Source organism: Seriola dumerili, unplaced genomic scaffold (assembly GCF_002260705.1).
Source record: "Seriola dumerili isolate Sdu_G_001 unplaced genomic scaffold, Sdu_1.0 BDQW01000025.1, whole genome shotgun sequence".
NCBI lineage: Eukaryota > Metazoa > Chordata > Actinopteri > Carangiformes > Carangidae > Seriola > Seriola dumerili.
Genome location: NW_019174280.1, coordinates 13,142,026 through 13,169,834, shown reverse-complemented (window position 1 = coordinate 13,169,834; position 27,809 = coordinate 13,142,026). Strand labels below are relative to the sequence as shown.

The 27,809-nt window shown below is 37.8% G+C and overlaps 2 protein-coding genes across 5 annotated transcripts; both read left to right on the top strand.

Annotated features, from left to right (window-relative positions):
* The first annotated feature begins 9,604 nt into the window (after positions 1–9,604).
* Positions 9,605–11,109, top strand: fam110c (family with sequence similarity 110 member C). Its single transcript, XM_022770317.1, has one exon. It carries the CDS (start codon positions 9,771–9,773, stop codon positions 10,821–10,823), a length of 1,053 nt encoding a protein of 350 aa, XP_022626038.1. The 5' UTR covers positions 9,605–9,770; the 3' UTR covers positions 10,824–11,109.
* A 3,247-nt stretch (positions 11,110–14,356) lies between these two features.
* Positions 14,357–27,627, top strand: fbxo25 (F-box protein 25). 4 transcript variants are annotated; one of them, XM_022769005.1, is made up of 11 exons: positions 14,357–14,426; positions 15,412–15,544; positions 21,034–21,137; positions 22,408–22,457; positions 22,618–22,710; positions 22,813–22,906; positions 23,505–23,689; positions 23,955–24,137; positions 24,495–24,638; positions 25,684–25,710; positions 26,630–27,627. In XM_022769005.1, exons 2-11 carry the CDS (start codon positions 15,417–15,419, stop codon positions 26,717–26,719), a joined length of 1,098 nt encoding a protein of 365 aa, XP_022624726.1. In that variant the 5' UTR covers positions 14,357–14,426; positions 15,412–15,416; the 3' UTR covers positions 26,720–27,627. The 4 variants fall into 4 exon arrangements, with proteins under 4 accessions (XP_022624726.1, XP_022624741.1, XP_022624719.1 ...); XM_022769020.1 differs by having other exon boundaries at positions 14,365–14,426; positions 15,359–15,544; positions 24,003–24,137; XM_022768998.1 differs by having other exon boundaries at positions 14,365–14,426; positions 15,359–15,544.
* Positions 27,628–27,809: the final 182 nt, after the last annotated feature.

Sequence of the window (27,809 nt, the reverse complement as noted above, 5' to 3'; positions counted from 1 at the left end):
CTTAATGACGTCGCAGTTGACGACCAACTAGTGCCAGAACAAAAAATATTGTTTTGCACACTTTTTGAAACTCATGTTAAGTTAGATAGATATGATGAAAAAGCTACAGATATGTTGATTATCCATTTTAAATAGTGAAATCTCACATTTCTTTAAATCTAATGAAATCCCTGAAGGTTTTGAAGAAATTTTTAATTAAGTATAATGTCATTATTGTGACAATTGTTGTTGTGATTATTGTTGTTTTGAGAGGTAGCCTATTTCTTTTCCAGTTCGCAGAGGTGGGAAATTAACATTTACTAACATTGAGTGCATTTACTTAAAGTCCCCCTGCGCTGTTTGTGTTTTGGTAAATGTTACTTCTCTTGGATATTTCAGCTTCACTGCAGAATATTGTATGTTCAGAGTTTTCAAATTGATCTGGTGGAAGTGGAAAATTTCTCTGTGCTCATGTATCTGAATATGGACTCCTGAAGCCTGAATAAAACATAGGCTACATTGAGAATGGAATTTCTGTGATGTAGGAGACATCTTGTATCCATCAGTTAAAGTGAAATAAAAATATTTGCTTATGGTTGTCATAGATGCTGGATTTTTTGACGAGGAGTGATTTTTGATTTAAAACTAATGTTGTTTGTTATGCTGTTATCATTGTTTGTGAAATTTGATGCATTTTTGTAGATTAAACTAAACATCAACAATAGCCAAATACAACATTAAAATGCTAATAACATACACAATAAATGCATTAATAATAGTAATTCAGTGATGTAATAATATAAAGTAGCACTCAGAAAGGATTGATTCCTCTTAATTGAGTACATTTTTTTCATATTTGTAAACTGTGCCGGTTCATTCTTGTTCAAATGACTTGTTCCAATTCAGTCCACTGGTATCTAGTAAATAAAAAAATAATGTTTTTGCCAGACAGGAAGGAACACATTTGTGATAATTTGAAACATATGCAAATCTGGCTCACTAGCCTGTAACACTCACTTTTATTTTATTGCTAGATTAGTCAACACTAGCTTTGAAGTGCTGATAATAAATGTTAGTTACAGGAAGAAAAATAGCCCCTTATCTTATGAAAAAACTCCTCATTCATTCTTGATGTAAATTAGAGACACAACCTGCCTACAGTCATTCCATTAAACAAGTATAAATCAACTGTCATGCTTAATTAAATCCACACTTTTTATGACGTCAGCATACAGCATTGGCAAATCGGTGCTTGAGGTCACCTCAGACTAGAGCCCCATGGACCCTTTAATAAGACACAATGTTCCCTATTTACGGACTCCTGAAGCCCTCCCATATCCTGAGTAATGCTTTGCTGAGTCCTGGTGTGAAATACACAGGTCATGAGAAAATCCTGGACCAAGAAAGGGTAAGACATTTTTAACAGCAGATTACTGGGTGTTGTACAACATTCTTTCTTAACTGTGACGTGAGCTTTTGCCTCACATTTATGGAAAAATCCCAATTGTCAAGCGAAAAAAAGGTTCAGTGACTCTTGTTTGATATTCTAACCTATCTACAGAATCAGTTTAATGTCAGTAGTATGAAGAACAATATTATTGTAAGACCAGTGCTTTTAGGTTTCATCACGCATCGGTATCACAGTTAAGTTGTTCTAATGGTTGTTCTTATATAAGTTTGGATCACTATCTCTGCATCTGAGAGTGTGCAGTGCAAGACGTGCACATACTGGGAGTAACAGCTAACATTAATTCAAAGCCAAACTGCCCCTTAAACTCTCAAAGGTAAAATGAAAGCTGTTATGCCATTAAAATAATGTTATTGTCAGAGGAAGAAACTGAGACCAATCAAACACTGCATGTCATAGCTGTTTACACAAAAGTGTGATTTTTACTTCCACTTCACATTTCATTATAAGTAAGGTAATTTTGGTGTTTGTGGTGCCAACAAAAATTTTAGAAAATAAATGAAAAGCAAAATGAAAAATTTGAAAAGAAATGACATGTAGCATTAATGTTACCACCCTTGGGGTGATGTCCATCAGGGGGCTATGCAACCGCAGCATCCTAATGATGCTCAGTCACGCATCTGGAGGTTACTGGAAGCCGAGATAAAGACATAATGGAAATAGTTTTGTAAGAACTGTAATGATTAAGTACAATTCCTGGCAACTAAATACAACAGGATGTACTTAACTCCAGTCCTAAAACCTAAATCTTTGTCTCACAGTACTACTGACAGAAAGACTGAAGAGAAACACCAGAGAAGTAGAAGCCAAAGAAATAAATCTCCTGAAATGGAAAAAAACATCTATTGTATTCTCAGTTGTAATGCAGGGAGAACAGATCAAAGAAAATCTTAAATTGGAGTGTTGTGGCTGTGTAAGCAGCTGTAGCTGTTGCGTTCTGTAACTAATTAATTCATGTTCCCTGGTGTATTTAGCCTGGGTCCTCTGCTTAGCCAGTGCTGGGGACTATTCATTATTAGAGCCAATGAAGAGCAGAAGAGAGGAAATCTGGAGTGGAAAAGCAGATTGTGAAAAGATGCTCTAAATGCATACACACAAAATGCACATTTAAAAGAGACACACAGAGGATTTTACAGTGGTGGGGCATGCACTTTTTTGTGTGTGAAATGCTTGTTAAGAGCAGAAAAAAATGATTTAACCGGTAAATCACTAGATAACTTACAGTTTGAGTCTGTTTTCTTAAAAAATGTTGCTTCTTAAAATTATCCTCTCCGTTTCATTAAACAGAGGCCTCTGCCTGTGATTTGCCTCGGAGGAATGTCTGTGGATGTTTGTGTCTGTGTAATTATGTGTTTTGGGGGGGTGCAGAAGAAAAGAGAGTAAAATGTCTCACATTTAATAATGAGATACAGATGCAGAAGATGCAGAAAAGGAAACTATAGAAGCTCCTCCCTAAGTCCACCTCTTCTAGGACAGCCCTGTACATGCATGTGAATGGAAATGAGTGATCATATTTCTTCTCAGTTCGGACTGGTAAAACAAAAGGTTCTGGATGAGTAACTCTTTTGGGGGAACTACAAGTTGAATGGACAAACAGCTGAGCCCAGCAGAAAGGCTAGACATGACTGTGTCTGATAGGCATGGAAAACACTGAATATATTTCAATTCATGATTTACTGTAGGTGTACATCCAGATTAGTTAATGGGTAATTCTGTTGTCCCATTGGCTCCCCAAAGCCAGCTGTAGGTTTCCTGGGTTCTCTTTGATGGTTTTATCACAGATTTATCTGTCTATATATACCTTGAAACATTTGCATTTTTGCAGCGTATGAGGGAACTTTAATTGTCTGTCCAATTGGGTGGATACACTGGACGAACAATGAATTTGGTGTGCTACAGTATTAAGGAAAAACGGTATGGAGTTATGTAGTATTATGTTAATGAGTTCTCTTGGCTCTCTGTTTCATCACACATAAAAGTCAGATGACACCATTGAATTTGGCATGAGGAAGGAAAAAATATCACACCTCGTAGAAAATCAAACACTGTGAAGAACCAAGTTTTGTATAAACATGCTAATTAAAAAAGAAAGCAGCATTATAAAAAAAAGGTGTTGAGCTGTTTTGCAAAGAATGGTTTCATGTTTTTTAATGCCTGTCTTAACTGTTCCGAAGGCATTAACTTAATCTTGGAAAAATGCTCCAAACTGACAAAAAAAAACAACTATAAATGGCAGTTTTACTGGTCATGATCTTCTCTCAAGACCTTTTATTATGCCGTTCGCACAACAGCTTTATCTAGGCCAAGCTGTGAATGTATTTCCTTGAAACGAAACGACATGGAATCAGTGAACACAGTGCTGAGAGACACAGAACAAAGTCGCCCTGTTCTCTCCAGCCTCCAACTTTTACTGTGCACAGCTACAACTCAATAAAAACGTCTGAATGCTCTGCCAGACTGTGAAGTGAAAATCTCACATATGTCCAAACTTAAGGTCAAACTGAAATTTTGTACACCTGACTAATCACTGTCATTTGCATCATCACTAACAGCTGAGATGCACAATGGTGATTTTCGCATCAACATGTTACATTGTGGGATTGTTAACAGGAGGTATTATACTTCTTGGGGACACCATAGTGTCTGAATCTGGACACTCAAATAAAATGGCAAACAGTAAATCTAGTGCACTATATAACTCCAGATTGTGAGGAATTCAGGTATACATGTAACAGATGTTCTGCTGCAGAAAATTCAACTGGCTATGGGGCATGCTTCTATTCCGTTTCTCTGGCTTTACATTCACCAGGTGTCAGGCAATCTGAGTCCGTTATTCATGTGAGGATTTTTTGAAACATAAGTGGTTTAGAATGTTTCTGCTGTTATTGTAATCTGGACAACTTGTGGCAATTAGCTGATAGCTGAGAGAATGGGATGTTTTTACATGTGCCCACATTTGCAAATGTGAATGGGGGAGTCAGCACTTTTTCTGCATGGTATTGATTAAAGCTTAAATATAAAGTAAATTGTTGTCCAGGAAATGTAGGTATTTGCTAAGACAAGTACAAATGCAGTGGGTATGAAATCCAGGCCTACGTTTTGTGGAGCTGATCCAAGAGAATAATCGTTGATTCCAGTTCCAAGATCATGTTCACTTTATGGTTTAAGATGTAGGAATTCATTATTATGTATAATAATTCAAGACTTCAGATTTTGCTTTGTTTCTTCAAGTATGGCTCTCATTACTTTCAAAGTCTGGTTCTGAATTGTAATGTCACTGGTTTTTAACCATGGTGTGTTGCAATTTTTTTTTAATCACTTCAGTATGAATGGTAAAATACATGGATTGGTTGTATTTCCAAACAGACTCCTCTTGTGTTTATGCTCATTATCCTGCAAAATTTATATATCAATTAATGTGGGATTATCTTATCAACATTGAAAAACGAAATCGAAATAATGGGCCTGTTTTGAGTAGAAAAGGATTATCTAGGCCTGGCTACACCAGACTTTCTGACTACATTCAGATAAATGTCACTTGTGCAGTTGTCTTTGGAAGTTTTATCTTTCATGTGATTATTGGTAGAATTTTTTCTGACCTTGAGTGGTTTCTTAAAACGCAACAGTGATGCCAAAGTGCTAACTAGCTTTTTTGATAGCTTGAGGCCACTGGAAACAAGCAATATAGCTACACACTGACATACAATCGAAGATGAGAGAAGTGGGAGGGAAAGTTACGGTGTATGAAACCAAAACAATGAGCCTTTGCGAATATAAAAATATTGATTGGAGCAGCTTTAAACATCTACACCTACATTTGTCTGTGAATGAATTGATTCTCTTCATGTTGGTTTCTGTAATCAGGCCAAAAAAGCAAAAAATTAAGTGAAGAGAAAAGGGAAATTAAAATACCTGATGCACCATGAAAAAACATTGCAGCAGTAATCCTCCAAACACAGTTGTTTTCGGAAATACAGTAAGATGGACCTGTGATTAATAGACACTAACACACTAAATGAGTGGGATGTGACGGTGACCTTGTATTCCTGGTAATTAGCGCTGAATGTATAATAACCAATTATCAGTTACTTTACATAACACTCAAACAATAACTGCAGGTAAAAGATGCCTGCAGCAATTATATCTGATAATTTGCAAGCCATTTTTAATTGAGTCAGAGGATGGATGGCAATCATTGTGAATGACTCAATAAAAACACAATTAGCAGATGATGCAGTCTCGCATTAAAGTGTAGAATATGTTTTTCCAACTAGCAGCATAAGTTAAGAATTAAATAAAAGTGAGAGGTCTCATGGGAAAAATGACTAATGATGTCAGTCTTCATGTTTACTCTGCTCCCCTCCATCTCTCCCTGAGTCTGCTCCCTTTTATTTTTGCAATTAATCAGAAACAGAAGTAATAGATTTGAAAAGGGCAGAAACAAGCTGTAAACGCAACACTGACATATTATCACCTTTCAATTTGATGTGACAAATGAATTAGCAAACAGTTGGCTATTTACAGATCAAGCAAACACAAAGCAACATTATCATTCATTTGAGTTATGTTTTGGACACATAATGAATGTAAATCCAATCATCACTTGCCTTTTTAACTCCATTTTTGGTCTCCACCTACTCCTGGGGGAAATATGTTGCTCTTAATGTAGGGGCTATTTATAAGTTTTCTCTGCTGCTGAAAGTGGTTGGTGATTGCCGCTTGACAAGAGCTTCAGCCATCATTTCCTTTACAAGACAAGAGGTTATAATACGCCCTCTGAGCAGCACTATGTCATCAGGGCAGACTGGAAGCTTCATTGAGCAGAAAGAGACGAGACATGCAGGGTTTAGCTGGTTAGTGTGCAAACTCCAGTAGAAGAAAAGACCTAATAGACAAGAGTTAACACTGGCATTGCTTTTCACCGCTGGAGGCAACTCTTGGTGAGTAAAGGAATGAAGTTTGATGCTGAGCTCGCAAAGCTTCTACTGTACTGGTTAGTAAACAGCTGTTAATACTAAAACTGGCTATATAGCATTATTCTATGTAGCATTAGAAAAATTTACAAATAGCTCCTTTGAGCTGCTAAATACTCCAGTATGTTGCAGCTTGTTGCTAACTTTGCCTCTGTGCAGTGCTGGGCAGGTAGTGTACATTTGGTTTTTAAAATGAAGCTAATGAGAGTGGTGTGAGAACAAAAGCAATAAAGATGTGGGCTGTAAAACCAAAACAATGAGCTGAAAGAGGCTACAAAGCTCCACAGAGCTGAAAGGAGTGGCATTCAGGTGATAATTCTCTTTGAATTAATCACCTCCTCATATACAAGCAGTCAGTTCATTGCTAATACAACAATTATCTTTATAGCATATGCTTGCTTATTAAAATATATATAATATTTTGATATGCTCTTTGGCCATTGCCCATTTTTGATCAGCCAGTATAAACACTGTAGAACAGTACAGTACTTCAAAGCGGTAATTCTGTGTAAAGCAAGAGCCAAGTATTTATGCCCTGAAATTGTATTGATTGGAATTCATCAACAACGCCCTTACATTCAAATTAATACATTACAGCCCCGTAACCTTGTCATCCTTGTGAGGAATCATTAATCATTGTGACACCTCCTGCATGCCTCTTTTTAGCACCAGATTTCTAAATCTGGGGCCGTATCTCAAGGACATCATGAGTCATTTGAAGCAGAGATCAAGGGTGGATAAAGTACAAGTAAACACTGCTGAATCCCCAAATGAATTGGTCAGTCTGATTTTAGGGAAGCCAATCAAAAGAAAACACACGGCTGAATAAATGCAATCAACACGAAAACCAGATGTGGTATGATAATTATGTACAATCACAGAAAAAATATGAGTTCACTTAAATTAGATTGCAGAGGCATCAATAAAAGGCCCCCAGGTCATTGGTTTTTCTCAGTCAGCTGTCAGCAGAAGTAACAAGCAGAAAGATAACAGAGCTGTCTTATTTTTGATGCTGGGTAATTGCAATAACAAATGCAGTATGTGGTGTTTGCTCTTGAAAGAGTATAGAAGTAAGGACTTGAATCCGAGTCAGTCTTGTAGGGTAATTAAGCCAAAGGCATGCAATACTTTATTCTGTTGACATTCACACTGCACATTCTAGTGCTGCCCTCTGCCTTTTGAACATGTAAACCTGGTGATGGTAACTTTAAAGTTCTGTTTGTTCACAGATGTTTCAGATTCTAGTTCAGCGAATGTTTTCAATTACACAAGGAAGCAGAGAACAGGGAGTCAGTTGTTACCTCCTTATTTTTGTGATGGGATTTGCATTTTTTTTCTTTAATTTCCATCCATTGCATTCAAACCCTGATCTTGCAGCTATTGTAAGCCAAGAAGGTTTCAACATACACGCTGAATACTGTTGTGCCAGTGTTAACGCTGGAGGTTTTTTTTTAGTTTGGAGACAGTATTATAAAAACATTTGTACAAGTTTGTGTAAATTCATGCGTAAACCGCTTTCTCTCACTAAGCACATGCACCACTCACACACATATCTAGGTCTTGTGAAAGATATGAGCAAAACATATTTTTAAACACATTGAGAGAATGCACAAAGCCCTAAAATGGCAATGTCAATCGGTCAATCACTCACAGTTCCTGCGACAATGGTCTTGTTTGGTTTCAGGAGCAGCATTCCCTCTAGGGGAAACTGTAAAGGACTTTGCTATGGAAACCCCCCTAGTTGGCGCTGTGGTCAGAAAATTGCCAAATGTAATCACTCACTAACTCAGCAACACTTAGTGGAAAGTGTGTGGAAATGCTCTGTAGGGCAGAGAGCTGTGCTAAAATGAAGCGGACAGTTTTCTCTGTTGCTGCAACTTTCCTGTTTTGTTTTCTCTTTTTTTTTTTTGGTTGATTATCATCACTCACAACTCTTATATTACACATGTGTTGCACATCTGTTTGATCAGTTACCCCTGCTTTCCTTCTCAGTATCACTATGTGACACCACACCAGCAGATGTTCATAATGGTCGCACACACACAAATTAGACATGCATGCTATTATTATCACTGGTGATTTTAATGCCTTTAGTAAACATTTGTGTACTTACTCAGGCTACTTATTTATATGCACAGATGAAAAGAAGCCAGTATGTTCTGGTACTAAGACATTTAGTGAAAGTAGAAGCATTAGCGTTACAGTAGACTGGAGACCTACTGATTTATTAAAATATAATTCAGTGTTTTAAGATTTCATCAGATTGAAGCACATCCAGAAATGGGCTCAGATGGGATCATCATGACTGGCTAGGCACGTGCAGTGTAGATTTTAGTGTGCAGACGCTCCTAAATGTGAGTATACTGTAGAAGCCAACTGCACATGATACAATAAAAAACTGATCCAGTTTCCTTTCCCTTTATTGTTCATTATTTTATCAAACATAGCATGTGGGAATATTGGAATCTATCAGGGTTTTTGTCTCGTAACTGCTTGTGCTGTTGCCTTGACCCAATAAATTTCAGTATTGCTAGGTCATAACCTTAAAGTGGGACATGCTTACAAGATCAACAACTACTGGCTGATTGCACTTTCAAATTATTGGTCTGGGGTGTTTTATGAATGTTTTAAGCATAACACTTTTAGGATCCAATAAAACCTCAAAGTAAGGACAGTGTATAGTCTTTCTAAAGTCACCTTGCACAAGTTTTTAAAGGACTGGTGGTCTTCACTAATATACAGCTACTTAGCAAATACAAAATCTTGATGTAAAAACTAATCAAATGTCTTTCCTCTGTGAGTTTTTAGAATTGTGCAATGCTGTTTTGATGGCTTTGTCTGAGACTTTAAACCCATTTTGAATGATTTAAGGATGAATAGACTGAAGTAAACAGTTATTGCGCAACTTAAGCACTGTAATGAGTGCTGCCCTTATTTGATGAGTCAGTTTGTCTGGTAAATGAGTCGATAAAGGATAGCAGAGAGTTACTAGTAAAGACAGAAATCAGTTTTCTCATTAGATAATGTAAGTTTTTGTCCTGTATTGAGCAATAAGGATAAAAGCCCACACTTCTACCAGGACAAGAGGGGGAAAAAATATGCAACAGTGTCAGCTTTCACTGTTCTCACTTGTGATGGTATCAGGTGTACTTTGAACAGGCTTGTGCTCGGTTAAAACTAGCCTTGCACAGGATGGGTGGGGTAATGTGCTGTGTGTTTGAACAGACAAGGTGAAATCTGTTGTGATACGTGCTCAGGCAAAGAGCGGGCTTGAATGGAATCTTTTACCTCTAACACTTGAGAGGCTGTACACTGAAGGATTACTTGCTCTTTGGACATAACTGATTTGAATGTTCATTAAAACCGCAATGGAGACAACCAGTGACACCAGCAAAATCCTGGAGAAGGGTCCTGAATACCTTCGAAAACAAATGGAACTGGAGAGTGAGACAAAAGGACGCATGAGTGCTGTGGAGAGGCTCCGGGCAAGCAAACCGAAATACGTCAAAAGCCAGCAGGTGGTCAACTCCACTCAGGAGTCAGTGATCAGTCTTGGATCAGCTTCTGTGAGCAGCACAGGGTCTTCTAACCGGAGCTCGAACCGTGGTGGGAATTTTGTCACGGGGAATAACTCGAAAGAGGCAACAGGTGGTGAGCAAACCTGCTCACCAGGGCAGGTACGTCGGTCCAGCTCCAAAAAACGACCTGACTCTCTTCTACTTTACAGACAGAAATGTGAGTTACTGAGAGGTGCAGCAAACTACCGGAAACATCATATAACACGTAAGTTGCTGCTTAACTCTGGGAATAAAAATGTTCCATTACTTGAGGCGGCAGATAAGGAATGTGATTCTGAAGGCAACATGGAAAAAATCACCACACCTGGGGGAACAGCAAAGGAATGTAGCCCACATGTAGTTTCCTCCCAGTCAGAGAGGAGGAAGAATGGACTCGCAGAACAACACAGCACTGAGAGCGGGAATTCTGGGACAAAGGTGACAACAAGTCTCCTCGCCGTTCCTGAGTTTGAAAGGAGATCTGGCAAAGGGGTCAGTCGTTCTCACTCTGACATCAGCTCCAGGTACTCCAAAAACTTTGCAGACTTTGATTCTTTTTTCAAGTACTGCGGGCTTGACGGTGAGGTCATCAAGTCTTTGGGGAAGGAGAACTTCTCGGCACGCTCAGATGAAATTGCAATAAACATCCGCAGTGTCAGTGTCTCTACATCAGACGGCGGCTTCTCCAGGAGCAGTGGTGACAGTGATGGCTTACTGGAGGATAAGTTAGATAAAAAGATACATCAGGGGACGTCAGTTATTGAGCGCAATGCACGGATTATCAAATGGCTATACAGCTGCAAAAATGCCAAAGAGACTGGGAAAAAGTTACGAGACCTCGACTGAGATCATTTCTTTTTTCTTACAGAAGACTATGCTTACACATTTTATCCATTTAACACATTTTAGTGCGGACCATACATCAAAACACTATCTGACAAAGATCAAATGTTCATGTATTTATCTGTCCAATGACTCTCTCAGACCTGACTCTTTCAAAAGCCCACAGATAGATATAATTCCTGGCTTTTGGTTGTGGAAAACAATGACCTTTGCCCTTTCACTTTTCCACTGCACTGTACGTGTTCGCAGCTGTAGTGCATGTTTGTGTGTATGCGTGTGTGTATGTATTTATGGGTGCCTAAATGTTTGTTTTCTTCTGTCTCTGTTCAAACTATATGTTTGTGCCAATTTCAGCTGAGACCTCTGAGAGCTGTTTGCATCTGTTCAGACTTGCATAGAGCTACAATACCTGTCATGCTGGGGCTAGGCAAATTGCACAGAAATATCCTCATGACAAAACACAGACACAAAAATGTTATTTTCCCAACAATCTTCATATTGAAAACGTTTATTTACATGTAATTTAGTCCGTCAACCTGTGCATTCTGCACATTTAACCACACCAAGTCAGATTGTGACTCTTATAAGCTGCTAATAATAGCAAATTTGCGATTGCCAAGTTAGAGAAACTTCCTTTGGCTGATGTTTTTCTTTTTGGTAATGATGCAGTTATAAATGTTGTTAATCCATTAATAAATGCATAATAAATTGATTTTAGTTCACATTCTCTGCAAGATAAGTGCTCATCAATCCCTGAATGGGATTTTTCACAATTTGGCAACTGAAGAACTTTTCTTATTAAGACCTTATACCTGATCTATAAAGAATTACAAAATGATTTATTATCCATTAATAAAGTCATTAGTTGCACCTTATAAACCCATCTTAAAAAAATGTCCCTCAACATTAGTCAAAGTAGTCTTAAATCACTACTTATGTAACCTGCCTTTTACGTTCATCAGGCAATGAGCGTACTCCCTATTTCTTTTCTTTTCAGGTGAATAGTGTACATTCCGTTACATTGACACACACACACACACACACACACACACACACACACACACACACACCACAGTTTCATTTTAAAAGTGCTTCTTACAATAACATGGTCTAGTGTTACTTATTGGCAGTAATGAATCTGGTCAATCTGACCAAACTAAAATGCTTGAAGGATGCTGGATATTTTCCAGCAGTTGCTCCCTGAGTCCTGCGTGAGAGGAATGTATCTAATAATCTGATAGGCTTATGTCCAGTGACCCATTGTAACTGTATATCCACTTCCCACCCTATCTCTGCCTGCTCTGTTTCTTCACCACCTTCTGTCTCTTTCTGTCTTTTAGCCAACTTGCTTTCACTGATCAAAGCTCAGATGTTGTAGCATGAGTGGGGGAAAAAAGCAAGGGACAGACTGTTGTTGTTTCAGTGTCTTAACAGAATTACCATACACTCTGTTTCTCTGACTATATGCTGTAGACACACCTTTGACTTCTCCATAAGCCTCATGGCAAGTCATGTCCTGTAAACTTGCTTGTAGCCAGAACTCAAAGTGCCTTCTTAATATCTGGGTGATATTGTACAGTTACAGTTACCAAAATGGCACTTAACACGCATGTGTATTGTAAATGCAGAATATGTGATTAGTGGCTGAAAATATACACTGCTTGCATTGCAGTGGGCTTGTATCTTTGTTCATTGTTTTGTTTTTTTCTTTTTTTGAATGTAAAAGTTTTACTATGCTCTCAGACCACTTTACCGTAGCCTAAAATGACAATAAGAACTGTAATGTCAAGCCAGGGTCAATCTATCACTCAAGTTGGATTTTGCTGTTGCCTTTTATACTGAAGTACTGTACAGTTTGTGAAATTAGTGCTACACAAATAATGCTGTTAAGGATTTTTCTTTTAGGTTAATCACTGCTTAACTTTTTTCATGGTAACAATGTTCAGTAGTTTTGTTCACATCTTGTCCTATATTTAGGGCAGGTGCAGGATAAATGATTTTGCCTGAAGATTCATCTAATGACTCTGTAACTACTTTAAGTGGTCAATTGCAATTGAAAGGAAAGCAATGTATATGGATATATGTATAAATAGTGTAGATGTACTTTGATTAATAGTATATGTGCATCAATAGGTAGATTACAGTAGATCCCTGTGTGAAAACTTTGACTTTACTGTATGTAGCCTAAAGGGGGCAGTATCTAACAACAAGACTTAACCTAATTACTGTGTTAAAATCTAGGAAAATATGTTTTCTGGCTAGTCACACCAAGCCTCTGACTGCAATTAAATCACATATTATGATATCCATAAGAACAATTACTACACATAAACCAGTCTGGATGCATGCTTGATATGAAGTTCTATTTTTAGTTTATCTGAGGAAGACAATGCAACAGGTTTCGCTTTTGCCTTCAAAACATAATATCTAATGGCAGCAGCTATTCAGACGTAGTCCATCATGTCACAAATGAGCATGCATAAACAAAACAGATTTGATTAACTATGTGAAACTGACATAATAAAGTATAAAATTATATTGTGTACACTCAAACAGTGACCTATATAACATGACTTGCATATAGAGACTTGTGAGGACTTGCCAATTAAACAAAGACTTTTTCTGCAGAAAAAAGTTCTCCTGTGACAGATATGTTCTTCCATGTGACATTATTAGATTGTTATTACGGATGCACCATTTTACTGTTGAAGATGCTCAAGTTTGGTAGTTGTCATGGGGAGCTTAGTCCAGTTTGTTCCCAGGTCTGGCCCCTCCATAAGGCCATGACATGATTTATATGAGAGTAAAGAAGAAAAATAAATCTTGGAAACAAGTCATGGACATTTGAAATCTGACAGGTGGTTCCAACTAAACACTTTTTTGGAAGGGGTCACAAGCCAAAAAGATTGGGAACCACTGGTTTCCTTTTTAACAATGCTTTGTATTGTATACGCTTTTTTAATTGAAAAATCTTTATTTACCTGTTAGATAAATGTAGTGGAGTAAAAAAGTACAATATTTCCCTTTAGTGGTGTAGAAGTAAAAAAAAAAATAGAATGAAATGGAAAAACTGAAGTCAAAAACGTACTCAAGTACAGAATTTTAGTTCCAACAACAATAAAACAACGACCTAGATAAAATACCATATATTATAAGGTCTAAACTTGAGACTTCTGGTTGCTAACACAGTGTATTAATTCAGCAGTTTAAAGCAACGATCATATATGTTTAAGAAATGTTCCTCAATAACCACATCATCACTCACACAGTGTCCAGTGGTCCAGTTTCCATCCCCCATCTCAAAATCAAAACATAAGTACATGTGCGCAGTCCTCTGTCACGTGTAGGAAAAAGCCCCAACAAAACAGAAGGCATAAAAAAAGAAAGTGATTGACAACCACCATCAGCCAATGACCGACGGGACACTGGGTAGCAACAAGATAAATACAGACCTTTTGTCCAATCAGAGAGCAGCAGGGGGCGTGAACGAATTCTAGGGTCCGCACTGTGTTTACTTCCGTCAATATTTCCAGCACAGCAAGCAGGGGAGACAAGAAGCAGAGGCTGAGACAGACCATACAACAAAGGAGTCGCCTGCCTGTAAAGGTTTGTTAAGCCATATTATTTAAACTCCCAGCTGTATTATAGCGTAGTTGAGATTCTCTATTGTCTTCCTGTCGTGATTATTTGCGCTGAGTCGACTGACAACTTTGTCATATCTTCATTTTTTTTTTACCGTTACATTGGAACGACTTGGTTTGCTAACGGTGTTATTGTGGAAATGCTCAAGGTAAATGCGCCACAGTCGTTGTCAGGTGTGTTATTCATGCAATTTGGTGCATTGAGCGATTTTGCATCTCAGTGTTTAACCCGTAATAGCGCGGGCTCAATATAGATAACGTAAAAATCTACTGGCCCTCCTCCTGTTGTCAGACAATAAACATAGTCTCAGGCTGCAGACTGAAGCACTGGAAGCAAAGAAAGGCCATAATAATTTTTATGTGTTGCTTATTGCTGGGCATTTGATGTTGAAATTTAAATATCGCTGAATTTATTGCAATTAAATATTTTGCTTTGAAAATCAGAATTTATGTGTTTAGAATTCTTTTTTTAATGCCTAGAAGGTAATTTCAGCAGGTAGAATTTTAAAAACTTGTTCACGAATTTAGATAAAAGTATCCCATGTTTCCAGTCCCTCATTTGAACTTCTCTTACTCTGACTAAATGACAGAGTGATTGTCAGCTGATAGGACAGATGTCTTATCAGTTGATTACGCTCAGCAGCTCTGATGTTCTGAATTTCACAGATCCAATATGAGTGACCAGATTTTTTTTAAATTGAAATTTAAGATGGGAAAATGAATTGGATATATTGTTTTGAACATTGAAGGCTTGAGTTTCCTGTCTCAATGTTTGGATTTCATGATAGTATTCAGTTGCTTATAATATTAAAATCATTATGTCTTTTCTCTGCTTCCATATAACCCAGAGCACAAAAATAAATCCCTTTTTGTAACAACATCATGTTAACCCTCCAGGTGTTTGGAGTGGCAGCGACCCTCTCTGCTCACTGTCCCCTCCCTCCCCCCAGCTACAATGCCTTTCTTGGGCCAGGACTGGAGGTCACCAGGATGGAGCTGGACAAAGACAGAGCACGGCTGGAAGAGGATTGTCTTCTATGGACACGAGTTGGAGGACAACAACAGAGAAATAGACTTGAAGGAGTAAGATCATTACTTATTCACCTTTGTCACCTAAATCTGCCTTTTTTTTACTAGTACTGTCTGGGTCAAACTTTGTAAGTTTAATGAGTCAGTAATTTACCTGATTAGATTAAATTGAACTAATTATGAAACCAATATCCTCTATAGTCTTCTCCTGTCTGCCCTCTTATGCAGGGCTTAGATTAATTTCCACAGGCATTCTATATTCAAGGGCTGGACAACAATTTGATGTGAACATTTATTGACCTTTAGTGGTATCATATCTTGATGACAGAATCATAAAGTCAAACATTTTCTGCGTTCCAGAATAATGATTCAACGTAAAATGTAATCAAAAATTAGTTGGTGTTTTTTTGCAGTTTTTGCTTTACACATTTTGAGTTTTGTCTGATGTAATTATAGGTAGAATACAGTTAATTGCACTGAACTTCAATTTCATTAAAGTATTTTTATGCATGAAATATCTTACCAACAGTATGATCTTGATTTCAGCCATATTGTCCAGCAGTTTATACCCTGCCTTCCCCTGTTGGTTTTATTGACTGACAGCAAGGACACCTGCAATGTAAAAAACAAAACAAAAGAACAACTCATATTCAGAGCTCAGCTATAAATGTAGTCAAAGCAGGTTGCTTTTATTGCACTTTTTTGTTCAATTTATTTTGACTTTATAGATTCTGAGATTTCAATAATCATAACAACACAGTGTAACACAGCTGAACAAAAATGTTTCTCCCTAAAAGCATTTTTGCTTATTCCACAGATATATTGCAAATACTTCAATACACTGTAATTCTGAGTTCCTTCAGTAATTTAGTTGTCATGTATATGGATATGATTTTTTTTTTAGCTCATTTGAATTGGAAGTTGCTCAGAATTCTGTCTTACTAAACCACTGTAAAAAAAAAAAAAGAGTAGATTTTATCTTATTTTGATCTTATTAGCCCTGCAACTCTGTTCAAAAGTGGACTGACTACAGCTGATAGGCTGCCAGGCTCACTCTAAATGTTGCCTTGGTTTGTCAGACACTGTCCAACTTCCACAAAAAAATCTCAAAATTGTTTTGAGTGGAATTTTACCTTTATTAAACTGAGGATAGTAGACAGCTGACAGGAAATGAAGGGATAGAGATGGGGTAGGACATGCAACAAAAGCATTATGTTGCGATTATATGGTCAATGTCTTAAACCGATAGGCCACCGGGACACCCTAACTGTTGTGTGTTTACTAGTGATGATCTATGTTGACCATGGATTGTTGTTGTTTGCTGCTCAACGTGAGCTGCTGTATGTGTAAATGCCTGGCTGCAAACCAGATTTCCCCTCAGGATACCAACAGAGTTGAAGTTGAACAAGTGTGCGGGTGATCTGTGGTAGAAACCTAACCTAATGGAGGAGGGTGAAAAGGAGCAAGTGGCTGAGAGTTAGTAGATAAAAACACTGGTAATGTCTTGGCCAATATGGACCAGAAAGGCCATAGCTACAAAACGCCAGAGAGAAATCATTCACCCAACTCTTATTAGGGCCATAGCAGAGAGTCTTTGATGAGGTGATTTACATCCCACAATTGCAGGCTGTCGCTGCCAGCGGGGCGTCATAGCAACAGACAACATTGAGTATAGGGCTGGCTTGAGTGACTGAAGAGGGTCATTTTACATGAAACCAACTTGTCAGTGTATCCTGTTAGAGCAAAGGTCCAAAACAGTTGAGGTGGTTTTTGATATGTGTCTATGAATCTGAAATATCTAGGTCAGATGTTTTTGTGTGTGAACTGAGCTGACTTTCTTTTGCAAACTATGCCCTTAATCTCTTATTATTGAACACAGACATAGGTTATATATGATACCCAGGTTTGTCATATATAACCTGTTGTAATCTAGTAACACTGACTTAACCTGCCAAGGACTTTGTCACCATTGAAAACTACATTCCCTGATACAGGGTAGTTGTTAAACACCCAAAGGCGTTTAGTGGATTGAAAGACTTGAATGACCACTGTTTGTTGAGAGCAGTTGAACTAAAAACATGTTCAGGTATTTCGATGTTTCTGGTCTGTATTGCATGTGTCACTGTGGGCAGTCTAGGTTACCTTTCAGCAGGACAGCTTGCCTTGTTATCTGCAGGAAACATGAACTGTTTTGACGCATGCCAATGATGATGAGTAGTCACACAAAGGCAGTCAGCTCCTTCTTCCTATAGTATGCGTGTCCTGTTACTTTTTACAGCAGTTGTACATGGCTTGGTATTTCTTTGTGCTACCTGCATTTATCTGACTCTCTCACTTATTAGCTTCAAATATGAATGTATTTCCTTCTGTACTTCCTTTTTCAGGTTGCCAGGGCCATTTGAAAATAAATAAATATTTGATGTGAATGGTTGCATTCAAAATGTATGATTGACTGCCTGATTGATATGTAGTTTATTTTTTGGTGTATCTGGCAGCAACTATGGGGTTTACAATAGCATCACAGCCAATAAATAAAATCAACAAAAACTGAAGGAGTTTTTACCCTAAGTTTCACTCAAGATGATTATATCATAACCAATAAATAACACTCTTTACAACCTCTTCCAATATTTAGGAGAATGGGACACAGCCACACTTTTCACACATAAGGTATAACATAGCTCATTTTACTTTTACTCATTTTTAAGGACCAAAGCTATCGATGCACTGATTGATAGCAAGATACGCATCTGGTATTGATAGGGTTAAAGGTGGAATCTCAGCTCCAGTTGGTGATATCTCCTTCAGGCCACAGTGTCGCCTTTTCTATTGATCAGCCAACTAACACTACCTCACAGTGTCACATCAGCTTGTCAGCAGTCTTTTTACAGAAAAGCAAAGGGCATGGCAACAGACAATAACCAGTGACGTCATCTCTTCAGATTGGCTGCTCTCCAAATGTAACCTCACTTAGAAAGGCCAGTGACTTCATGCAGCGGAGGTACGTTTGGCAGACCAACACATGTAGGCCAGAAAGAAAGGGACGCATTATGATAGCCACTGGCATGGTACACAGTGTTACAGAAGTAGTTTAGATGATAATGTGTCTCTGAATGTCAACAAACCTCTGTCACCTATTATCTGTGGTGTTGTAGGTGTTGGACGGTTGAGTGTCAGCTGAGGTTTTGAACCCTCTTTTTGCTGTCATGTTGTGATTATTTAGTCGTCGTACACTTGATAAAGCACGTAATAAATGCTGCTTGAAAGCATCTGTCTATGTTACTTTGAATAAGAGAAGTAAAACACCTAAGTGTCACCACCATTTGTTTTCTTCCTCGTTTACATCCCTCATAGCCTTCTCCCTCTTAGCTCATGTATTTCAGGATACAGTTTAAATATCCACAAATCCTTCTGAACTTTCCTGCTGCTCTGTGATGTCTTTTATTGACTCTGTGGAGGCTGGTGCTCTGCATGCAACCTGTGTAAAAAAGCCAGGCTATTGCATTCCTCTCTTGTAATTCACTGTGACAGATTACTGTGCTTGCATGTGTGTTTGTATGTATGCCAGGGCAATTGGATAAATGGATAGAGACGAGGGATTACTGTAGAGCTCATTCACCCCGATCAGTTGACTTCGCAGTCAAAGCCACGTCTTCACTTATGATGCTGAAGAAGAATATTTGTTTCTTAACCAAAAGCATGTGTGATGAAATCATCCAGATTATGACTGATCATTTTGGTGAAGTAAAATTTTCCTCCATCTTCTGAAAGCTCTTGCATAGAACCTAACCCTTGCATTTTGCATTAGAATAAATATCCTGTTGCATGTACTCTGGAGCCTGGGGTGGAGTTATAAAAAACGTTTATTTGTTGCAACCATTTCATCAGTGTGTGATAAATGAAAAGAGTACAATTTTATAAGGGAGCGACTGAGTCTTCCAGTTTGCACCAAGTATAAAAATCACCATCACCACTGCAAAAACATTATTCAGTTTCCAAATACCAAACAGAACTTGCAGTTTTTTTGGTGGGAAGCTGTTGAGGGATCATGTTCGTTTTGCTGCATTTAGTGATGCCAGTAGTTTGTTGTGGTACCTGTATGCAACTAAGGATTGTTGTCAAAATAGATTTATCTGCTGATTATTTTCTTGATTAATCAAATACTTATTTTAGTTTGAAAGTAACAGAAATAATACATTATAAGTGTTCTGAGCCCAGGTATTCAAACTGCTCATTTTGTCTGACCAACAGTCGAAGTTGTAACAGTATGTGTTGAGTTTATATTCTCAAATGGACAACAGCTAAACAATTCCTGAAAAAAACATTAACAATCATTCACATAACAATAATGTGATAATAGTAGGCATAATTTTGATATCAGTCCTAATGCTAGTAATATATTTTCAAGCTATTATTGCCCAGTATGATCAGCTGACTAATATATTGTGCTCCCCAAGTTGGTAGTGTTGCCAGTCAGGTGCTCAGCTTCAGTCAGTATATTATTAATGCATGAAGAGTCAATTATCAGTCCAGTCCAGCCCTTTGATCTTTCAGTTAAAGGTCACTGGAAAATGTGTTTATGGAGGAACAGGTCTTGGTACAGATCACAGTCTCAGTTTTATAAAATTTTATGTAATTATGTTTTATTTGCAGTGGGAACTTTTAAAAAAAATTGTTCTCAACTACTGTGCAAAAGGACATGTTCTCCTTCATTGTACATTATAATGGTGTTTTAGGCATATTTCAGTTCTGTTTAGGACAGTAACACAAGGACACTAACACATCTATTATTTGACCCATTTGAGAGAATATGTTAAGATTAAATTTAGACATTTAGAAGATCACAGTGGTCTTGCTGTCACTGACCTGTAGAGAATGTCATGAATAGCAAGAAATGTGTACAGATCCTCACAAACATACACACATGGATAATCTGTATAACATGTATGTACATGTTTTCGTACATGTTTTCATTTGGGTTTCTGCTGGAGTTGAGCCATTTCAAACCTACCATGTCATCATAAGTCAAGTTGAGCTTAGCTGCCAAAATGATAAGATATCTTATCAGAAATAATAAAGATACTTATCAACTGACAGGCTCAGAATGGCTGCCAGAAATAACAGATACAGTCACATCTATGATTCTGTCTCTCAGAGTCGGGATATACAGTATGTCTACCATCTGCAGTGCGTCCTCCATCACAGCAGTCACTGTGAATCATTATAATTTAACATCCTGGTTCTTCTGGCTCTGCAACAGCTAGATTTCTAACCATAAGAATCTATGGGCATTTACTTTCTGTTTAATTTCTTCTCATTGGCTAAATGTGCCCTTAATGATGGATGAAACACGTTTGTTGGATATGAAAATCACCTGCATGTGTTCACAGGACATCAGTAAAAAGTCACTGATTTGCTCCAGGATGTTGTAGCAGAGCAGATTCTTTACAGTGCTTTGTAATTATTTTGTTTTTATGTGGACTGGTCACAGTCGCATGCAATGTTATTAACAAATTCCTCCCCTGCATCCTCTGTCTAAACAGGCTCTGCAGTGGCAACAATGAAAACCTGTTTGTCGGAGATGTGTGTGAGCTCGCCACAACAAAGAGGAAAAAGGACTTCTACAATAATAACACCAAATCTCAGTGTGAGTTCAGTAACACATAATCACTGTTTTGGCACAACGAAGGGTTTTTGATAATACATAAAAGGTCCTTTTTGCAATAAGAGCAAAGCATAAGGACAGGTAGGTACAAGCCATAATTGCAGTCAAGGGACAACCACCTATTGAAAGCTTTGTTTGCATTGGCATTTATTGGACTAAACATTTTTTATTCACTTGGTCATTTTATCATACTGAAGTTTACAGTACTGTATGTGATGGCTAATTGTAAATTTTACATCTGTAGTGTTTATCAGTGATACTTTTTAGAGTGTGTTTACACTACTTAAACATTAGTGTTGTGTGTTAGTCATTCAGCTGTCCTAAGACAGAGCCTGTGGGAAACATTGCTCAGGACTGAAATCTTCCATCCATGACAGTTTGTCCATAAATGGAACTCAACTCTTTACAGAACATACTTCTTCACATCTGAAAGTCATTGGCACAAAATAAGGGAGACAGTAGTGAAAAGCTGTGTGGCACATGTGTTATGCTACTTTCTACTTCTATTCCATTACATTAAATTGACAGCTTCTTCATCCACTGCAATCCATTCTGTATGAAGTACCTGTAAACATTAGTATTATATGACATCAGTGCCTACTTACTTCTGCATACCACTTCTTCTTATAGAACACCATTATAATACAGTAGAGGATAAACAGTAATGGAAAGTCAACAGTGACCATCGTGAATGTGTTTGGGCACATCTGTAGGAGACACGGTAGATGAACCACACAAAAGGCATCATTATTTGTGATTATGTGTAACCCTGTCTTTTGTTGTAGTTGTTTTTAACTTTATTCAAAAAGGACAGATACAATAATGCAATGCTGTGCACCTGGAAGTCCTGGGGCTGCAAAATGTCATACACATGTTATTAAGATCAGTCAGCTTCCTAAAATTTGGCCCATGTGTCTATTTCTCAAAAAAAAAGTTGAACATTGAAGCTGTACTCTGTTAATTTTAATCTGAACAGACAGCTGCAGTTTGAAGAAGTGGACTACTCTAAACATGCCCTCAATTCAGTACAAAAATAATCACAAACTATAGACTTAATTCACAACTGTAACAAAACTGAACATTCATCTACGATATTGTTTACAAATGTAGTATTTGCTGTAAGGATATTGGATAGGGTCGCATTAGATTGCACAGGTGCTTGTCATTTTTTGTTGGCTCATTACACATTATGTACATGTACACTAAACATTTATACTCCAACAAACAATGTGTTTTCTTTTCTGTTCTTTAGTTGTCTTCAGGGATAAATGGATCTACGTGCAGAAAGGAAGCACAAAAGAAGTGGGTACTGGAGCCTTTACTACAGTTTTCAAATGAAGGATTTATTTTCTGTCAATTCAAACAGCTTCATTTATTTTTATTTAACTGTATGTGTGTGTGTGTGTGTGTGTGTGTGTGTGTGTGTGTGTGTGTATGTGTGTATTTTCATGTGTGCCTACAGCGACATGGATACTGCACACTTGGTGAAGCGCTCAACCGTCTAGACTTTTCCAGTGCCATTCAGGACTTGAGAAGATTTAACTATGTTGCAAAAGTGAGCGATCACACTTCTTAATTCCAGATGCTTTTGAAACGGTTGTATGACTTGTACAAGCCACTCTTCCTCAAACTCTCTCACTCTGTCCCTCGCCCACAGCTTTTCCAGCTAATAGCCAGGTCTCAGCTGACTTCTTTGAGTGGAGCTGCACAGAAAAACTATTTCAATATACTGGAGAAGATTGTGCGAAAGGGTAAGAGGACCTGAGCCAAAGACTGATTACCTATTCTGTTAACAGGCAGATATGTAAAAGTAGCTTTTTTCAACATTTCTTTCACAAAAGGCAAGGCACTTAACAACCAGAAGATGTTGTTTCTCTTGCTACTCCCAGCAGTCTCATCATGAATGCCAGACCACAAAACCAGTAGGACCAGTGTGCTCCATCATTATGGGATTTTGTTGCCTGGTGAAGCAATGATCAGATCTAGACTGACGTTCAGTCTGTCACATGTATATGATGAAACTTCCTTTTCCTTTCGATTTAGTCAGTGCTTGTATAATTCTACAGTGTTTCATCAATCTTCTCTGTAATGTTATTTCTGTACACTGAGGGTGACTGTTCATCTGACAGACAAATATTTGTTCTTTTCAGCTCTAGCAACTTAAAAACATTTTTTAACTAACTCTGTTTCTGAGACATGTTGGAAAACAGAAGAAATACATGATGATACATTGTTATTATTATAACAAAACATGGAATTTCTGTAAGCCTTTTTTGGCTGCGTATATTTTATCTTTTTGTTTCCCTTTTTTCTTTGTATGTCTGTTTATTTTTCAAATTTGCGCTCCAGTCCTAGAGGACCACTACAATCCTCGCCTTGTCAAGGAGCTGCTACAGGACTTGAGCTCGACGCTGCACAATCTGACTGTCCATGTTGGCAGATGTGTTCTTGTGGGCAATGTCAACATCTGGCTGTGCCGACTGGAGACCATTCTCAAATGGCAGCAGCAGCTCAACAACCTTCAGATCCCCAAGGTAGAAATAGTGGATGAGTGTATGCGTGTGTGCGTGTGCATGGGTCTGTCTACAAACACTATCTACTGTGGTGACTTGCTGATACAGTGCCATTGCTTACATGCTATGCTACATCCACTCATAAACTGAATTTAATGAGGAACATGAAATATGGAGGGGGGTGTAAGCCGGTGGAACTGGTCATTTAATGCTAAACTGCATATGAATGGTAACACACCTATTGTACAGCTCTAACTTCATTTATTGGTGATTATTTATTCCACAGCAAATGTGCGATGGTATGTCATTCAACGACTTGCCACTTTACATGCAGAATAAGATCCTTTACAAGTTGTCTGATGCTTATGACATCATAAACCTGGGACAGGCCACGCCTACGCTGCACATCCTCAGTGAGAACCGGACACTGTGGAAGAGGCTGTGCCACTTTCACTTCTCAGACAAACAGGTGAGAGAACAAATTAGTTAATCTTCAGACACGGACAACAGTTACAATAATAGTTCATGTCAAAGTATTAAAAGAGGTGGCTGCCCCAGCAGGATGATAATTAATTCCCCTGTTGGCCACTAGAGGTCGGAATTACAGCAGTTAACTCTCAGTTCACTGTGTTCTGTGGCTTTCTTTCACATCCATTCAGGATTGGTGTTAATGAGAAATTGTTCTTGGTCATATTTAATTATCCTTTGTTCCATTTATAATTACATTAATGTCCCCTATGTTTTAAAGGGTTTGAGACTGAGTGTTTCCTAACATCCGTGTGTGTGTGTGTGTGTGCGTGCGCGTGGGTTCACTACACAAATGCAGTTCTGTAGGAATCTGGTCCTAACCAAGAGTGACAACGTGGACTGGAAGCTAATGTACTTCACCCTGCAGAAACACTATCCCATGAAGGAGCAGTACGGCGACACCTTGCACTTCTGCAAACACTGTAGCATCCTCTTCTGGAAGGTAAACAATATTAAACACACCTACAGTCACATTCACATCATGTAGGAAAGACAGTATGACAAACCAGTACTGTTCATCAGACTGCAGGTAAATTACAAGTTGTATATTACATTGGAGGTAAATCTTAAAAGAAGGTTACAATAAGTTCAGTGCAACTGTAACTGATTGGTTTAGCTTTTACTTTTATCACCTTGCACCGCTATAAACTGAAGCTTAATAGAAGCAGACTGAGTGTGTGTACAATAACTTGAACCTGCACTATTCAAAGTGATGTTTCTCACAGTCCTGATATCTTTTAAACTGTATATACGTGGGAGTCTATCAATGCAAGTATCAAGTTTGTACCAGAACACTCTGTATTCCTTTGGCCAAAGAGACAAAACATTTTTTATCGTTGAGGAAAAGTCTCAGATACACTTTGAGCCTCTCTCACACTGATTGCTGTCTTTGGCAGTCACTTAGGTGTTAAGGTATAATTGAAGTCCCATCTTTATACCTTTATACTTTTCTAATTGCAGATCAATTTATTCTTAATTATTGAGACCAGCATGAAAAATTGCTTTTTCAAATCAATGTTCTGATTATTCAAAAGGGAACAAACAAGTCACACATATAAGTGCACATTAGAACTGTTGATAAAGCTAATCATCGTGGTCCACCAATACTGTGAACTCATGTGCTCATATCTGTATACTTAACAGTCAAAGGTCAAACAAGTGACTGGTATGACCTGATTATTTGTTAGACACATGACACATGAGAGCTGATCTCTAATCACATGTAAGACAAAGAGTTTGAGTTCATAAGCTTTGGGGAATATTGTATGTAAAGAAACTAACAGTGCTTGGCTTAAACATGCCATTGTGGCTACAATATCCAATCCCTATTTGTCCTCCTTTTGATTATTTACTACCCACAGTCTTGTTGTCCTCCTTGGCTGGGTCCCTGTACTGTTTAACCTCTTCCCTTTCTGCATCCCTCTCCTTGCTTTTCTCCCCTCCTTCCTGCCTCTCCACCTGGTTCCCTTTTTCCCTGATTCCTTAAGGATCGCCACCTGGCTTTGTTATTCAAGGTACTTTCTGTCCCATCATGCCTTTCTTTTTCTTCAGTTGACAGTTCGTCACATTTTTTCCCCCATGATCATTTTATGACTTATCTTTTTCCATGTGTTGATCTTTGTGTTTTACTGTTCTCTGTTTTAATTGATTTCATCATGTTTCGCTCAAGGTGTGTTTAGTAAACAGTGCCTCTCTGCTGACTTTTTAATCGCCTCTAACCACATTGTTAAAAAAAACATGTTTGTTTGATCATAAACTCTGAAAGAAAATTGTCAGTTGTCATTTAGTTTAGCACAAATGTTTCACTGTCAATACTAATATCCAGGATTGTGTTGCCCCAGCTATTTGTAAATCTGTCGTTAAATTTGTATTTAAAGTTCTTTAGTTCTTAGTCAGAGTGAGTTGAGAGTGAGGCCAACATGCTATCATTTTTACTACAGTTTACATCATTATGGCATTTAAGTCAATTGTCAGGTCAGATATGTTTACTTTAAAAAGGTAATATATTAGCAAGCTGGTTTTGATTTGTGGTTGGTGTAGTTAGCTTCACTACAGTTACACCTGGCAGTGAGAAGCTGCATTGTTAAAGCAGCTGTAATCAATCATTTCTTATTAAAAATGGATGAACTGACTACTGTGCCACCAAGTTCGCCATGTTAACTTTATATGGTGATAATATGTCAGTGTTGTGTTTACAGCTTGTTTCCACTGCCAAGAATTCAGTTATTGCAGGTTAAAGTAACCTCCTCGTAAGAACTTGTATGTGTGGTGCAATCCACTTAAATTTAGTGATGCATGAATCTCCATTCACTCACTTGCATCATCAAGAATTTACTAACACCTAATGCATCTGACTCCAGTGTGGTACATCACAGCATGAGTAACTGCTTCTCTGCTTCATTGGTAACAATTTGGTTGTCGACTGTGTTCCAGGACTGTGGCCATCCGTGCACAGCCAACGACCCCGACAGCTGCCTCATGCCCATCTCTCCACAGCACTTTATCGACCTCTTCAAGTTTTAAACCCTCCACGGTGTTCTTAAAGCAAAGTATCCGTTTCCCAACCCAAGAGTGTGTACGAGACTTTTTACCCAAATACAAAGGGCTTCAACTGAAAGAAATTACTTTTTTATGTCTTCATTTCCTTACGCACAAATGTTTCCATAAGACATAGGAAAGATTACATGTGTATGTTTGTTGATTTTAAGAATGTTGGTGATGGGTGAAAATATAAAAGAAACTTTTATGTTTTTCCTCTTTCCACACCAATGTTTGTCTTCTTGACAAAAAAAAGCTCAACTGACAGAGAAAAGAAAAAATAATATGTAAATTTAATATGAGTATTTTGAAAGGATTTATATGTAAAAGGAGTTGTAGCATGTTTATGGTAGGTAAGTGATGATAGGTAACGTGTCCAGGGTTTTTTTTTTTTAAATGGCAAAAAGTAAAAATTTTATGTGGGAGAATAAGATGACTCATGTTGTTTATTTAATGGGGTTAAAGTTTTCTGCTTTTTGCTCTGTTTTGTTTTGTTTTGGTGGTATTTTTCTGCAATAACTGAATGCATGTTATGTTTGAGTCTCTGTTTACATACTGTTTGTTGTCCCGTGAATTCGTGCTGTGCTCTGTGTACAGTGAAGGCGTCGACACTAAAAGAAAATAATGTAAAACTCCATTAGCCGTACAAATTTTTACAATCTACTTATGTCAGAGCTGTCAAGTGACAGACAGAGAAAATGTAAAACATTATTTATGAGGGGAAAAAAAAGTTTTGTATCCTTCCTACAACTTTTGTAATATTCCTTTACTGTTCCAAATACTCTTGATGGTACTATCATGACTTTTATGGGACAGGAACTAGCAAATAATGATAATAAAATATTTCTAAAAACCTGCTTCTTTTTGTATTGGGTCACTGGGAATTGTTTGTTTGCTATATAAATGTGTTTTTTTCCCTCCTGGATATAACTGTCTTCCCTCCTTAAAATATTGGAAAAATTGTCAATGAACAGAAAAGCAAAGTTTCATGATTAATATTCTTTCTATTAAAGGCAGTTCAATGCGAAGTAAAATTCACTCTGGAAAATGAAATACACAAAAAAAAACTGCAAAT